The 17,978-nt window shown below is 33.8% G+C and overlaps 1 protein-coding gene across 1 annotated transcript in view; it reads right to left on the bottom strand.

The window, feature by feature from the left end:
* Positions 1-17,978, bottom strand: part of LOC103261504 (vacuolar protein sorting-associated protein 13A) — a gene marked incomplete at its 3' end in the record, with an annotated part of 187,695 nt that overhangs the window by 91,675 nt on the left and 78,042 nt on the right. Inside the window, exons 23-30 of the mRNA XM_008059114.1 lie at positions 16,893-17,031; positions 12,389-12,473; positions 8,543-8,697; positions 7,989-8,145; positions 3,792-3,871; positions 1,469-1,528; positions 1,110-1,263; positions 5-121 (exon numbers count right to left, since the gene is read on the bottom strand). Of these exons, the coding sequence (XP_008057305.1) occupies positions 5-121; positions 1,110-1,263; positions 1,469-1,528; positions 3,792-3,871; positions 7,989-8,145; positions 8,543-8,697; positions 12,389-12,473; positions 16,893-17,031 (947 nt within the window). The remainder of the gene's footprint in view (positions 1-4; positions 122-1,109; positions 1,264-1,468; positions 1,529-3,791; positions 3,872-7,988; positions 8,146-8,542; positions 8,698-12,388; positions 12,474-16,892; positions 17,032-17,978) is intronic.

Below are 17,978 nucleotides of genomic sequence, written 5' to 3' on the forward strand. Positions count from 1 at the left end.
TTACCTTCGATCTTAATTTCAGAAATGCTACGTGTCTGATCTTGAATAAAGATCTGCAAGCATGATAATTCTGCTAAAATCTGCAAAGTAATAACATCTTCATCTGTGGATAGTTTTGAAGCTGAAAAACAATCATATTGTAAAAGTAAGGTAAAACTTCTTGTAGTTACTTCACAACACTTATAAAGTAACAAAATATCACCAAAAATAGTGACATATTAGAAAAAACAGGGTTTGCAACTCAGCTGAAAGCAAGGTAAGATATGCCCTACTGAACTGAGGACCTAAAAAACAATCAAATCTAATGAAGACAAAAGGAAATAAACAGAAAAAACACTGTTACTAGAGGAAACTAAACATCTGAAACTAAGAAACTGTAGCTATGAATTCCTAAGTCTTTTAAGTCTCAATGATTATTAGGAAATACTTGTCAAAAAATCGCAAATTTTCACTGCTTAAAAAGCACTGTACTCTGATTTGAAAATATGCGCTGATATTACTCTTTTTTTTTTGAGATATGGTCTTGTTTTGTCACCTATGCTGGAGTGCAGTGGCAATCACAGATCACTGAAGCCTCAAACTACTAGGCTCAAGCAAGTCTCCTGCCTCAGCCTCCAAAGTAGCTGGGACTACAGGCACATAAAGCCACACCTAGCTAATTTCTTTTCTTTCCTTTTTTTCAAGAAATGAAGTCTCATTATTGCACAGGCTTGTCTTAAACTCTTGGCTTCAAACAATCCTCCCACCTCACCCCTGAATTGCTGCAATTATAGGCATAAGTCACCACACCTGGATGATATTTAAATTTTGTTAGTTACATTGGTCTAATCTAAAATAATGTTATTAAATGCATACATTTTAATCTAAATCAAATATTCCTACTGCATAATCTTCAACTAAAATCAATCACTGTAATTTTTAAAAGTCACATTTTCTTCAGCAATAATCAGTTTCCTTTAACATTATTTACCTGATATAATGAACTCTGCTAGATATTATTGTAGGCAACAGAATTCTGCAGCCAATATTAGAAGATAATAAAGACAAAGCCTTAGATTTATTGATCTATTTGGTGAAAAAAAGTGAAGTTGAATTTGAAGGAAACCTACCAATTTTTTTAATGACATCTCCTTTATCTTCAGTTTCTGTAATGTTCACTGAGGCTGATTTATCCTCTGATTGTGGAAGAATATTATTAAGATAACGGATTGTATTCAGAAGTGCTTCAGTGTGTAAATGAATATCCAAAGAGGAAAAATTCACCTAAAGGACAAGGCTGACATTAGTAATAGGCCAATAACTATTTACTTGTCTGCTCTCTATAAGGCACTGTATTTTATAGACAAAAGATGCAACTCATAATATTGTTTTTATCTTTAATGATCTTATAATCCCATGTAGAAGATAATTCCCATAAGAAATAGAAATGCAGTATCTAATTAAAAAATAAATAATTATCCACTCATACCTTAATCAGTTGTAAAACATTGTTATAAGTACTGTTCAAGTTGGGGACATTGTTTTCAACCTATTCAAAAATGAAAAATCTGTTAGAACATGTCAGTAAGACATACAAGGGGGAGCCCACAAAAAACAGAATATTTCTGGGGAGGGCGAGCCCCTTGTAGTATAGGCTTCCCCCCCTAGGTAAGTGTTCTAGGAACCCATTGGCATCAGTGTACCAGCTAACATTGTTGACAGGCTGTGTTTGGCTTTAGTTAATTTTTTTTTTTTAATTTCAGCGCAGTCTCCCATTTCATGATGGGTGATTTAAGAACACACCTCTCCACATCACACGCAGTGTTCAGCAGGTTTTGACCAAAAGTGGCATGACTTTGCTGCCCCACCCACCCTACTCATACTATGCTGACCTGAGCTACTGCTTTTTGTTACCCTAGATGAAAAAAGTCTTCAAAGGGAAATGTTTTTCAGATGCAGAAGATACAAAACAAAAAAAAGGCAGCAGCACTAAAAGGCATCAAAATTGATGAATTAAAAAACTCTCGAGCAGTTGAAAAAGTGTCTCGATAGGTGTATTGCATCAAATGGAGAGTACTTTGAAGGTAACTGAAGCTTAAACATGTAAGAATACATAATTTTTTATAAATAAATTCCAAGTTTTTTTGGTTCCCCCTTGTATATATACAATCACATAATGGTTCTAATATGCATTTATCTAATTTTTCCATCTCTTTATATAACAGAAACGTAGCATTTCTGAAATTAAGATTGAAGGTAATAATATTTCACAATATTTTATACATATAATATATATGTGTACATATATGTGTGTGTGTGTGTGTGTGTGTGTGTGTGTGTGTGTGTGTGTATAAATTTATTTATTTACCTAAACAAACAAGTGCTTCACAAGAACAAAAGAAAATGGAAAATGGAAGTACGGGAATCTTTGGCCCATAGCAAGCATTCAATAAATGTTACATATTATCATTTGTATTATATTCTTATTATCAAGACAGGAAATGCTAGATATTATCAAGTATGAAGAACAATCATTTGATCATTAATGGTTCTGTACAGTTCTATTTCTTCCTGTATTTGAAAAAAAATTGTGACAGAATTGTCTACCAAGTATCTAAATATTATCTGTTTTTTTTTTTAAATCATATTTTTGTCAAATCATAACTGTATACATTTACGAGGTACAATACGTTTTAACATAGGTATACAATATGAAATGATTAAATTAAACTAATATATCCATCACCTCACTTTCATATCACTTTTTGTGGTGAGACATTTGAAACTCACTTTCTTAGTTATTTTAACACAACAATGCATTATTATTGACTATGGCTCCTCTTGCTGGGCAATACATCTCAAAAGTATTCCTCCTGTATCTCTGGAAATTTATGCTATTTGATCAATGACTCATCCCTTCCCTTTGTGTCCAACCCAACCTCTAATAACCATCATTTTGCTCTCTATTTCTATGAGCTCAACTTTATTAGATTCCACATACAAAAGAGATACACAGTATATATCTTTCTGTGTTTGGCGAATTTCACTTAGCATAATGTCCTCTAGATTCATCCATGTTGTCAGATATGACAGAACATCCCCCCTTTTAAGGCTGAATGGTATTCCATTCTGTATATATACCACATTTTCTTTATCTATGCGTTTTCTTTAGAGTTAGAATACCTCTGTAACCTAAAAGCTGTTTAATGTATACACAACAAAAATACTAAAATACCTACATCAATAAAGGACAGCAAAAATGGTCTTAAAACATGATTAAAAAAAAAAACTTTCAGCATTATTCTTACTATAATAGTGTAGCACTGTAAAAACAGGTTAGTGGAAATAAGGGATAAATTAGAAACAGACCACAGCACACAGAAAAACTTAACAGAAAACAAAATGGGTACCATAAATCAATAAAAAAGAACGGAGATATTGACAATAGGAAAACCAGGTAACTTCACACAATAGTGGGAAATAAAGTAAAAGCATCATTTTGTATCATATACGACTATAAGTTCCATCAAAACTAAGAAGTTTGTTTCTTTTTCAGTACAATGGTGGGAGAAAAATCAATCAAACTACAGATCATTTCTATTCAGAACATAATCTTCTCATTTTGCTATATAAATATTAAATCACAACTGTTTAATACAAAATGATAAGACCAAAAAAATTTAAAGTGTTTGAGTTACAAATTACATTAGAAAGAGGATTAAATAACTGAGTATTACCAAACTTAGAAAACTTGATGATAACATTTCAGCAGCATGCTTAACATATTAAGTAGATATAATGGAACTGCTTACCTTCATGTATTCCAGTAATAACAGATCTTCCATTGTGTTATCCAGTGTTGTAACCAAATAAACTGGTTTCTCATTTTCATCTAAAAATAAAATTTTAAATTATCCTTTCATAGGAAAACTAACTAAGATGCTTTTTCCTATATCAATTCTAAGCCTTGGATTCTACCTTATCCAAGTCTTTATTTTTTTAAATTTTGAAAATATCATTTCTCCTCACAATTTCCTTCCCTTTTCTTATGTCAAACCACTGAAGTCCCATACCTTTCTAAACCCAAATTGGGTAGGAGTTAAGGTAAGAAAAAACAGCAATCCATTAAAGAAAAAAAAAACACAGAATGCTTTTTAGCAACAATGAAAGAGTAGGAAGAGAATTCTGGCCCTGGATTACAGAAGTAACTAAAATAACTATCAGAGTCCTTGAAAACCCAGTTGTTCAGAAGACAGATAAGGAATATGATGAGACATTAAGTTTTTCTGAAAATTAGGCTTATATTAAAATAAAGCCTATCATCACATAATCTATCTTTATTATATTACTGCTTCTGCTCAAAACCTGCTGCAATAGAAAAACTACAGTAGAATACTTTTTTTTTTAGATGGAATCTCACTGTCACCCAGGCTGGAGTGTAGTGGCACGCTCACGGCCACCGCAGCCTTGACCTGCTTGGCTCAGGTGATCCTTCTGCCTTAGCCTTTCAAGTAACTGGAACTACAAGCATGTGTCACTATGCCTGGCTAATTTTTTGATTTATTGTAGAAGTGAAGTCTTGTCAAGTTGCCCAGGCTGATCTCGAACCTGTTGGCTCAGGCAATCCTCTCACCTTGGCCTCCCAAAGTGCTAAGATTACAGGCATGAGCCACCGTGCTTGGCCTAGAATACATTTTAATATAAAGCCTTTAAAACTATCATCAGAATATAACTTATGGCTGCTAGAAATTAATATCTAGAGACTGGAAGAAAGGACTACAAACTAAACTATGATTTTACAAAAAAAAGATTACAAATCCCACAAAATCCTCCAAACTTGAATGCTTATTAGCATATAAATCACTTCTCTACTATAGATGCTAACCACACTTCAACCCTTAAAAGAATCCCCACTATGAGCAGTTGTTTGTTGAACAACCATTTATTGATCATTTACATTGTACAAGAAACTGTGCTAATCACTCCCTCTGAGAAAACAGAAGCAAAAAAAATTACAGAAATTGGTGCAGTGATAATTATACCCTTTATTCTGTTTCCAAAAGTTTTTTTAATCCTTTGCTCTTGTACAAACAACAAATAAGAATAGATATAAAAATTAACAACTACTATAATACTTCCAGATTACTAGAAAATACCATCAAGTAGGTTTACTTTTCTTTCCAATTACCACAGCAAACTCTTTCTGGATGATCCAACAATCATGCTCTTTAGTATTTACCAAATCAAATTGAAAACTTACATCTATACAAAAAAACTGCATGCAAATGGTCATAGCAGCTTTATTCATAACTGCTAAACCTTGGAAGTAACCAAGATATCTTCAGTAGATGAATGAACAAATAAATCATGCTATATTATTCATTGCTAAAAAAAAAAAAAATGAGTTATCCAGTAATGAAAAGGCATAGAGGTAACTTAAATACATATTACTAAGTGAAAAAAGTCAACCTGAAAAGGATAAGTATTTTATGATCACATACGTATTTTATGATCATATGAAAAGGTAACACTATAGAGACAGTAAAAGATCCATGACTGCCAGGGTTTAAGTGGGAAGGAGGAATGAAGAGATGGAGCTCAGAGGATTTTTAGGGCAGTCAAACTCTTCAGCATGATAATGTCAAATATATGTCATTATACATTTGCCAAAACACAAAACATATAACCCTAAGAGTGAACCCCAATGTAAATTATGGATTTGGGGTAATAATAATGTGTCAGTGTAAGTTCATCAATTGTAACAAATATACCACTCTGGTGGAGGATGTTGATCATGAGAAAGGTGCATGAGTACATGGGAAATGCAAAGAGTACATGGGAAATCTCTGTACCTTCTCAACTGTGCTGTGAATCTATAACTGCCCTAAAAACAAAATCTATTAAAAAAATTTTAATGTCACCTCACTCATATATATCACTATGCTACAAAGGAGTTTAATGAAATTAAGCTACTGAATAGTTGTCTTAATCATTACCTTTATCATTCATAATTATCTTTCAAATAAAAATCCAAAACTGAAGAAATATAAATAATATGCTCCTAAATGCCTAACACAGAAAAAAGAATATTTCTTAGAGATGATATATCCATTATTATTCTAGAACACAAATGGTTTATGGTGGGTAGAATACTGCCCTCAGCCCCCAACAAAGGTGTCTACACTTAAATCCCCTGAACCTAAGAATATATAACCTCATATTACAAAGGGACTTTGAAGATGTGATTAAGGGAATATTATCTTTGATTATGGAGGTGTGTCCAATCTAATCACTGGAGTTTTCAAGAGAAGAAGCAAAAGGCAGACTAAAAGGTTAGACAGATGGTAGTGTGAGGAGGATTTGATGCCGTGTGCTGGTTCTGAGATGTGAGGGTCTATGTGTAAAGACTGATAGATGCCTCAAGGAGCTAAGGGTAGTTATGAGTTTCCAGGCAACCAGGAAACACAGACTTAAACCACATGTAACAATTTTGCTAACGTCTGCACAAAGAAATGGATTCCCCTCTATAGCCTCCAAAAAGAAACTTCAGCTGACACCTTGATTTTTGCCCAGTGAGACTTGTGTCAAACTTCTGCCCTATACAATTTTAAAATAGTGGGGCCAAGCACCATGGTTCAGGGCTGTAATCCCAGCACTTTGGGAAGCTGAGGTGGGAGGACCACTTGAAGCTAAGAGTTTGAAACCAGCCTGGTCAAAATAGCAAGGTCCAGGCTCTACAAAAAAATTTTTTTTAATTAGCGAGGTGTGGTAGTGTGTGTCTTTAGTCCCAGCTACTTGAGAAGATCACTTGAGCCCAGGAGTTCAAGCTTAACTATGATCATGTGAGTTCAAGGTTATAGTTATCTATGATCATGCCACTGTACTCCAGCCCAGGCAAGAAAGACTTAATCTCTAAAATATAGTAATAATAAAACATTTTTGTTATCACAGAAACAAAGAACTGAGTACCACAAGCTCTCACTCATAAGTGGACCCTGAACATTTACCATAATACTGTAAGAAAGGGATTGGTAGTTGCTGGAAACCACGGGGGGATGGGGTGTGGAGGCACATAACATAAATAAGGGTACCTGATGCCAAACCAGGCAAAATGGAGACCAAAATTTACCTGTACAATGACCACATGTATACCTAATCCTGAATTGTGCTCCACATCTTTAAAATTTTAAAAGCAAATAAATTTTGGTTGCTTTATGATACTACGTTTGTGGTAAATTAGCAATAGGAAACTAATTTAGTCTTTCAGTATTCTGTTACATAAAAATAAAATTCAACCATGACCATATGATTGTCCTTTTTCTTTCTGAGTTGGAGTCTTACTCTGTCACCCAGACTGGGGTGCAGTGGCCGCTCTCGGCCACCGCAGCCTCGACCTGCTGGGCTCTGGCGATCCTTCTGCCTCAGCCTTCTGAGTAGCTGGAACTACAGGCGCGCACTACCACGTCCCACTCATTTTGATTTATTGTAGAGATGAGGTCTCACCAAGTTGCCCAGGTGGGTCTCGAACCCGCGGGCTCAGGCAATCCACTCACCTCAGCCTCCCAAAGGCGTGGGATTACAGGCTGAGCCACCGAGCCCGGGTTATTTGTCCTTAATGAAAAAAATTATCTTAATTTTATCTCTGGCCTACCCCCCTGGATTATCAACTATAAGATAAAAGTTAAAGATTAACTCATAATGTAATAGTTATCTAAGAATATTTTAGCAAATGTATTGATTCAGAGCCTAGAAAAATTGGCAAAAGGGAGCCAATAAAATTAAATGTATTATTCATGTTTGTTTATTTGTTTTAGATTCCAGACCAAAGTTTATGTCATTTAAAGCTAGCTTTTCTTCAAAGTTGTGCTTTTATTCCTAAGATTTAGAAAGCATACATACATTTCCAAGGTCACAAAGTCAAATGACAGAATTTAAATTCAAATCAAAATCTGTTCAAATTCAAAGCCTCATGCACTTGTAAATTTATTTTTAAAAACAGAAATTCTTACCGAAATATTCTGGGCATTTTAAGCAGAACTCTTTCAAAAAGGCATTTGCTTTCAAATCATATGTTCTAAACTCAATTCCGGTGCCCAATCCTAAAACATCAATTTCTACCACAGGTAGTTCACAATCTCCAACAAGGTGATAAAATTGAATCAAAACCTGAAGAAGAAAGAAGAAAGAAACTACCACTACATAAAACAAAAACATGCTTATGTGCATGATGGTCATATATGAATATGAAGTATATATATAAGTGATACATTATATATTTAAAATTTAGGAGAGATTTTATACTCATATATGCATACAATATACACACTACAAAAATAATCATTTTCAAAAAATGCATTGAATACCCACAATACGTCATTTAAACTCTTAATTCTTGATTAAGAAAGTTATTTTCAAAAAACGAGAATGAAGAGGAAACAAGTCTGGATTTAACTTAATCAGAAAAAAGAGTGCTTGTTAGCAATACAACTATACAAATAAGCTACAAACAGTAGAAATAGCAAACAATTTAAATAAGTCACATTAATCTTACCACAGTACTTACCTCTGGTACTTCAAATTGTATTTTACACATAGTCACATTTACTGAAAAATCCTGCTTTTGTAACTTTTTGTGTCGAGTACTTTTAATTCTTGTTGGAAACTGAAGAGACTCTTCCAAGGGACTACATGGTGCATCAAAAAATTCTTCCTCTGAGTCTGAATTTCATAGAATATTGTTTAAGTCAATAATAAAAATGATCACTTTAACAGCATTTTACTATTTTTTCTGAAATAAATATGAAGATTAAAACACTTAGGGTCTATTTTAAAAATTGAATATAAACTTGAGAATCAAGATAAATAGAAAAAACCAGATTGCTGTACTTTTAAACTATCATGATGACAAAAATCTATGGAAAATTACAAAATGTGATTTTTTTTGTTTTAGTTTTTATTTTTTTAAAGATAGGTTCTCACTCTGTCACCTAAGCTGGAGTATGGTGGTGCAATCATAACTCACTGAAAGCCTCAAACTCCTGGGCTCAAGCAATCCTCTCTTTTTAGCCTATCGAGTGGCTGCCTGGTTAGTATTTTTATTCTTTGGAGAGACAAGTTCTCACTATGTTGTCTGGGGTGGTCTCCAACTCCTGGCCTCAAGCAATCCTCCCACATCTGCTTCTCAAAGTGCTGGGATTACAGGCATAAGTCTCTGTACTCAGCCACAAAATGTAATCTTTAGCATAAAGATCATCTTTTGAAATCAACAGTCTATTTTAAAGTTGTTTATGACAATGCCAATAATTATACATATAATGAATATGCATAATAACATCTTTTTTTTTTTGAGTTGGAGTCTCACTCCATCGCCCAGGCTAGGGTGCAGCAGCACATTAATGGTCACCCCAGCGTCGACCTGCTGGGCTCAGGCGATCCTTCCGCCTCAGCCTTCCAAGTAGCCAGAACTACAGGCATGTGCTAACATGCCTAGTTAATTTTTTTTTTTAATTTATTATAGAGATGTGGTCTTGCCAAGTTGCCCAGGCTGTTCTCAAACCTGTGGGCTCAGGCAATCCTTTCACCTTGGCCTCCCAAAATTCTGGGATTACAGGCTTGAGCCACCATGCCCAGCCTGCAAAGTAACATCTTCATGCTCACTCTACTTGGATAGTATATGAGGACTTAGTTATAAACTAAAATATAAGCAGCAGAGGACAAGCCCTGAAGTTGAATGGAGTAAACTGAAATCAAATACTACTTGTATGTGTATACACATACACATATAGGTATATACACATTGATATATGTATACAAATGTATACACATTGATATCAAAAAGAACCAAAAACTGAAAAAACATTCAACCACTTAGTAAAACCATTGAAAAGAGGTTTAAAGGGCACTAATACAATCAGAAGTATATATTTAATAATCTAAGATTGAAATTAAAGTAGATAACCTCACAGGCAACATGTCTCTGGTAACTGCACACAAGAAAACATTCTCTAAAAGAACAAAAATCAACATGGCAGTTTCTGTTATCTAACATTTGGCACATTTTTAATGTCTTAGAAATGCAGAAAAACATTTTTTCTTAATGTGATCATAAATAAGTAGATAACTAATATCAGAATATTTATACGTTTTTAAATATGAATGTAGGTATTAAAACTTTTTTCTTTTAATAATGAAAATATAGTTTTTAAAGTTAAAAAATGTACTTTAGCAAAATTTTCCAAATAACACATTATAAGTTAGACATCTATAAAGTTGTGAAAGAGAAAAAACAGAATCTTGGGACCCCAAACTCACTATGCCAAAGGGATAATTAGGGTTGGGAATTAAGTCACATGTAAAACAAAACAAAACAAAACAAACCAGCCTTCCTTTTGTTCTTAAACATACAGCTTTAATTTCACATCTTCACTATCTTATGTGAAATATAGATTTACTGAGCACAGAGAAAAACACATAATTAACTTCCTCTACCTCTTTTCACATGTAAAATGTAGATTCACTAAATACTAATCAAAACCTCACAGGAACTAACCACTTGCCTCACACCTATCCTCCTTTCTCCTTCACCTCCTGCTTGATCCTTTCCCTTTAAATACTGAAGTCCTCAAAACTCTCTTTGGAAAAAGCAAAAGCCACAGATCCTACAGTGACTTGTTCTTCTTTTTTCCAGGAGTGTCCTCAACTTTGGCAAAATAAACCTCTAAATCAACTGATATCTGCTTCAGTCACTTTTTGGCTTACAAAGTTTTGTGGGGTTTTTTTAACTCACAGTCAAATAAAGATGATTAATCTATAGTTGGTCCTTGTGACTATGAGTTCAATTTTTATATTCCAAAAAAATCGCATTGCAAAAGCAACCTTAAGGAACATCCAAATTTTATTATTTTAAGAAAATTTTAGTAGAAATTTCCTGAAAATATAAAAGTATCTGCTATTGCCTGATATTTTTATATAACTATAGTACACTAGAATATGCCACTCCAAAAGATGTCTTTTGGCATAAGGACTGTAGTGAGTTTTATTATTTTGAGAACAGCAGACACAGAGAAAGCTTTAAAGGCAGAGTGTAAGTTTCCTTTTTGCAAAGGAAATTAACATTTATTAAGGAAAGCTACCTTTGTAAAGGTCTCCCTCTCTGTACTAGGCCATTTTGGTGGAGAAAAGTCATTTAAAAAATACTTAGAAACTTGTACTGGGAAACTTTCTTTGTAGCTGAGTTGGGCTAATCATAGAAGCCACTTGAGTTTAAAAGTGCACGTTTTTCTTCTCCCTCTTCACTGCCCTTGGACCTAGTAATTATCGCTGGTACTGAAGGGAACACAACCATCTGCACTGAGCCCCCTGATAAGCAGGAGATGCAAGAACACTGCATGCCCCTGAAAAAGCCTTTGCTTTTCAGGAAAGATAAGAAATGGCCTCTGTTGAAACTCCCTAAAACTCAGAAATGTATCTGTTCCCTTAGTTTTTTAGATGGCAACTACTTTCTTTCATGTGTTTGTATTAATTTTATGTATAATGTCTAAGCCTTGTGAACCAGAATAAGAAAAAAACTGTAACCAACTGGAAAGTACAGGCAGCCTCAAATTGTTCAAGGTAATTGTAACTTAGAAGAATGGCAATATTGATATAATCTGAACACTGGGCTATGCAAGCAACTGCATTGTGTCTAAACAGAGATTAGAAAAAAGAAAATGAGCAATGGTCATAGGACATGTATTATTATTAGTATTAGCATTATTATTACTAGTCAATAGCTGAGACAGGTAAGACACTGCCTGCTTTGCTATAGATATTGTACGAAAACTTTGCCTAAATGAACAGCTTTTTGATGGCTACACAGCCTGTACCCTCCCATAGTATCAGGATAAAACTCCTTCTTCTCCCATCTCTCTGCCTCTCATATTTGATTGACCACAACGGAAGCAGCCGATTGTTGGATGGAACCATGACATCAGGAAAGATGACTCTTAATCACAAGACATTCTTATCAAAGGAGAAGGCACTCAATTAAATATGCATACAAACTTTACTCTTGTTTACCATATATTTCCTGGTCACCTTCCCATAATTTGCCTCCCCCTACCCTAAGCATTGAAGCCCAAAACCTCTCCTCCTTTGTTTAAGCCCAAGTTGGTATATAAACCAAATTTTAATCACTTATCCCTGAGTTTTTTCTGTGTACACACGAGATATGAATGTTAATCAATTTCTATTTATTTTCTCTTGTTAATCTTTCTTTTGTTAGCAAAACCTCAGTGAAGAACTTAGAGGTTAAAAGGAAAAGACATTTCCCTTCTTTTTATGTAGTCATTTGAGGAAAATATGCCTCAAAATGGAAATTGTTTTAATAAATGTATAATAAAGAAAATATCCTTAAGTGGTTTCATTTTACCATCTTCAGAAACTGAGGGAAGATCCAAGAGAGGGATTACTTTCTGTGAAATCTGTGCTGTTCCCAAAGAAGAAGATGCTTGAATCTGAAAGAAAAATAATTCAATGTCAATTAGCACAAAGACATTTATTCAAAGTTTTACAACAATTTTGTTTGATTAATATGTAGTTACATATTAATCAAGCTATATCACTGCTGCTTTTATGCTTGCTTCTGGACATCCTGGGCTTGAAATAAAGATACTGTACTACTGTACTCTATACAGTACTTTAAAGTACACAAAAGCACAACCACTTGTAGAGTATGTATGACAATGGATGCCAGACATGTGAACTAACTAATGTGAATGGACATGCAAATGCACATTCACATGTTTGAAAGTTTGCAATTTGAAGGTTCATATGTAGGGGACTTACTGTATAAAGATACAATTTGTGGCAATGCAAGTTAACATTTAGGGGAGGTAAACTGAGCAGTACTGGAGAAGTTTTTCTATGATACTGTGGTTAGTTGGTATCTAATTAAAATGTAATCTAAACTCAGGATGCTAAATGTAACTTATGTAGTTACCATGAAGAAAATATCTTAAAGTACACACAAAGAAAATTACAAAGGAATCACAATAGCTCAGTACAAAAAAATCAACTAAACATAAAAAGAGGCAATTCAGTAATAAAGAAAATGAAAGACAAAAATATAAGATATAAAGAAACCAAGTAGCAAAATGGCAGAAATGAGTCCTTCGTCATCAATTATTACTTTAAATGTCAATAGACTGCACTATTCAATCAAAGTGCACAGATTGGAAGAATGGATTTAAAAGTATGATCCCACTATATGCCATCTAAAAGACACTCACTTTAAAGTCAAAGCCATAAATACATTAAAAGTAAAAGGACGAAAAAGCATATTCTATGCAAATTGTAAGCACAGGCCAGGCTTCGTGGCTCATGCCTGCAATCCCAGCACTTTGGGATGCTGAGGCAGGAATATTGCTTGAGTCCAAGAGTTTGAGACTAGCCTGGGAAACATGACGAGACCCTGACTCTACAAAAAATTAAAAAATTAGCTAGGCATGGTGGCACATGCCTTTAGTCCTAGTTACTTGGAGTGAGGTGGGAAGATCACTTGAGCCAGGAGTTTGAGGCTGCAGTGAGTTATGACCATGCCACTGCAATCCAGCCTGGGCAAAGAGCAAGACCGGGTCTCTATTTAAAAAAGAAAAAAAAGTAAACACAATAGAGTTGAAGTAGTTATGGTAATTTCAGAAAAAAATCTTTCAACGAAAATTATGATAAATAACATAAGAGTCATCATATATTAATAAAAGGAACAGTTCATTAGGAAGATAAAACAATTATTAACATATATGTCCTCAATAATAGTATCCCCAAATACTAAATAAGACACTAGTAGAAAGATTGGAGAAATAGTTCTACAATAGATGAAGACTTCAATATCCCAGTTTCAATCAAGAATTTAGACAGAAGATTAATAAGAAAAAAATAACATTAACAATACTATAAGGCACTAGATATGACAGCTCTATATAGAACATAACATCCAACAAGAGCAGAATACACATCCTTTTCAAGTACATGTAGAACATTCTTCAGAACAGACCATATGTCAATTGAAATCATACAAAGTATCTTCTCTGACTTCAACTGGATCAAGCTAGAAATCAACAGCAGAAGGTAAACTGGAAAATTCACAAACACATAGACGTTAATACTCTTAAACAATAGATGTGTCAAAGAAGAAATCTGAAAAAAATTCAAATATTTTGAGATGAAGGAAAAGGAAAATACAACATAGCAAAAAAAGATGTGGTAAAAGCAGTGCTCAGAGGGAAATTTCTAATTATCAACGTATATAGCAAAAGAGAAGAGAGATCTCAAATCACTAACTTTATTTAATAGCTCAAGGAGTTAGAAAAATGAAAAACAAATTAAACCAAAAGCTAGCAAAGGGAAATAAACATAAGAGTAGACATAAATGACATAGTGAATAGTAAAACAACAGACAGAATGAACAAAAAATAAATTAACAAAACTGACAAATTGTCAGATAGACTAAGAAAAAAGAAGTGTAAATTCCTAAAAATCAAAAATAAAATTTACATCATTACTGCTAACTTTACAAAAGTAAAAAGAATTATAAAGCATACTATGAAAATCCATAGGCCAACAAATTAGATAACAGATGAAATAGACAAATTCCTAGAAGACAGATATAAACTGACTCAAGAAAAAAAACTAAAATCTGAACAAACTTAGACTAAGAGACTAAAACAGTATTCTAAATCCTGCTAGGAGAGAAAAGTTAGCCTTCACTAATAAGATCTACTAAAAATTTAAAGAAGAATTAACATCTTCTTCCTCAAACTCTTCCCATTAAGTAGAAGAGGAGAAAATATCCTAACTCTTATATGAAGCCTAATAACAAAGCCAGATAAATATATCACAAAACAAAAAACTATATGTCAATATACAAACCTAACAGCCTACTAAAAGCACTGTATGCCATTACCAAGAGGAATTTGTCCTAGGAAAGCAAAGATAACTCAACAATTAAATTTATACCATTATTGTAAAATAACACTTTAATAGTACAAAAGAGTAATACCGGGTAACATAATGACCCCTTGTCTATACAAAAAAAAAAAAAAAAACACTGAACTGGGCATGGTGGCATGTGCCTATAGTCCCAGGTACTGGGGAGGCTGATGGGGAAGAATCACCTGAGCCTAGGAGGTCAAGGCTGTGGCGAGTCATAAACATGCCACTGCACTCCAGCCTGGGAAACAGAGTGAGACCCTAACTCAGGAAAAAATTTTTTTTGTTTAACTTTTGTCCTCCAAAAGACATGAAGAAAACAAAAAGTTCACCAACAGACAAGAAAAAAAAATACTGCAAAATACTAAAGTAATGGGACACTATGCCAGCTAATGGATTGAGGAGGAAAAGTCCTTTACACTATTTCTGCAAATTTTTTTTTTTTTTAGTTGGAGTCTCACTCCATATCTCAGGCTGGAATGCAGTGGCACACTCACAGTCACCCCAACATCGACCAGCTGGGTGCCAGCGATCCTTCCGCCTCAGCCTTCCAAGTAGCCAGAGGCATGCGCTATCACACCCGACAAATTTTTGATTTATTGTACAGATGAGATCTCGCCAAGTTGCCCGGGTTGGTCTCAAACACATGGGCTTAGGCATTCCACTCGCCTAAGCCTTCCAAAGTGCTGGGATTACAGGCTGAGCCACTGAGCCTGGCCTTGCAATTTTTTAAACCTGAAATTATTAATAAAAAAAAAAAATTTAAACATGAATAAAGACCCCCCCCCCAAAAAAAAATAGAGAAAATTGTGAATATATATTTTCTCTGTGAAATTTTCTTGGAAAGAAAAAAGTCACATAATCAAAGTTCAGAAGTCTTGAAGGAAAAAGCTAACAGATATGATAATGTAAAAGGTAAGAAGATTTTGCACAGCAAAAATAAATATATGTATGGGATAAAAGTCAAACAGCAAAATGGAAAAAAATAATTTTAAATGACAGGTATATTATTTCCTTAATTGAAAAACCATAACCCAATAGAAAAAAGATATGAACAGTAGTATCCAAAAACAGAAATTCAAATAGCCAATAAACTTAGGAAAATATGTTCTATCTACTCATTAAAAAACGCAAATTAAAAGCAGAAGATAATATTTTTTCACTTGGAATGAAATTTTAACATTTGCTTATGAGAGTGGAGAAAATACATTCATTCACTGTTAGTGAACTATAAACTAATTTTCAATTTAGAAAATAAATTTGGCAAAATTTAAAATTCATATACTCTTTTACTCAACAATTCCACTTCTAGGAATTTATCCTATAGATAAAAGTATCAACAAATATATCTATAAGGAGGTTCAAAGCAGTATTTTCATAACTTTAAACATTCATCACTATGTGAATGTTCATCAAAAGGAGATGTATTAGACAAAAGATGGAATATCCACACAATTCAATACTGTATCACTATGAAAAAAATGAAATTACATCTGTATATACTAACACAAAAACATCTCTAAGGTATATAACATGTATACATGTATAATAGTGAAAAGAATACAGATTCAGAAAATAAGCATAATGATCTCATTTATTTAATATTCAAGAACATAAGAATATGCATACATTGCATAAACACACTACACTGTACTAATACCATAAACACTTTTTTGAAAAACTAGAGAAACAATAGTCAACAATGTTACCACTGGAGAGAGGCACCAGAGGCTGCAAAAGTGACAAAAGGTAGATTTATCATTTTATATCTTTCTTAACTATTTGTACTTATTACCATTTTACCAATTTTCTTTTAAAATGTATTTTTAAAATCTCTACTCAAAATGAATTATAAATTGTTTTATCTGAAATTCCTGAGGTTGCTTTAAATATTATTTGTGGACTTTCTTATTTCATGTTTATAATAATTCAGAAAATAACATTACCTGAAATGATTTGACAGGGGCAGATACTTCCGTTACAGGTTCAGGTTTTGGAATGCTTTCAACCAGTTCCATAATCCCTTGCAGTTTTTTATCTGAGATTCGTAAAGAAATAAGAGGCAACCTTCCAAAAATCTTGAACCTGTTTTAAAAAGATAGTAATCATTAGAGGATTTTCATTCTGATTTAAGTACACTAATTAAAAAGAAGACTGTTCCCCTCAAATTAAATATGATCTTAAGCACTAAATATCTTTCATCCAAATTCTACCTTCTTATTAATCAGTCTAATTAGATGTGCTAAATTCATTATTTTTCAAATGTTTATTTTCTAATACGATTTCATTTCTTGTTCTTCCATTGTCTGCCAAATACAGTTGACGATTAACATTTATCAAGTGTGGCCCAGCACAGTGGCTCAAGTCTATAATCCCAGCACTTTGGGAGGCCTAAGCAAGAGGGTTGCCTGAAGGGGTTTGAGACCAGCCTGGGCAACTTGGTGAGACCTCATCTCTACAATAAATCAAGAAATTAGCCAGACGTGGTAGCGTGCACCTGTAGTTGTGGCTACTTGGAAGGCTGAGGCGGAAGGATCCTGAGCCCAGCAGGTCGATGCTAGGGTGGCTATGAGCATGTCACTGTACTCCACCTTCGGAAACCGAGTGGAACTCCAAAAAAAAAAAAATTTAGCAAGTGCTTCTTAGGTGACAGGCATTGAGAAAAGCACTTTAGCATCATTGTAAATAGTCATCAAGACCTATGAGGTACACAACCTACTTCTGCCCATATTTTTTATAAGTTCCCAAGTGTACACGGATCCTATAAGAAAACTAAGGCTTAGCAAGGTCAAGTAACTTGTTCAAGAGATTATACATCTAAAGCCATGATGCAAAACCAGACCAGAGAACTTTATTATTTTAATTGCCTTGGCAGCCTCCTTTGCTTACAAATGCAAGATAAAGAATTAATTAAGATATCAGAGAAAGTTTTCTTTCACTATTTCTATTCCTGCATTTTTCCTAAAACTTACTTTTTCTTTTTTTTCTTTGAGTTGGAGTCTCACTCTGTCACCCAGACTGGAGTGCAGTGG

This window comes from Carlito syrichta, unplaced genomic scaffold, assembly GCF_000164805.1.
Source record: "Carlito syrichta isolate Samal-C Ts95f unplaced genomic scaffold, Tarsius_syrichta-2.0.1 Scaffold303724, whole genome shotgun sequence".
In the NCBI taxonomy this organism is placed as follows: Eukaryota; Metazoa; Chordata; class Mammalia; order Primates; family Tarsiidae; genus Carlito; species Carlito syrichta.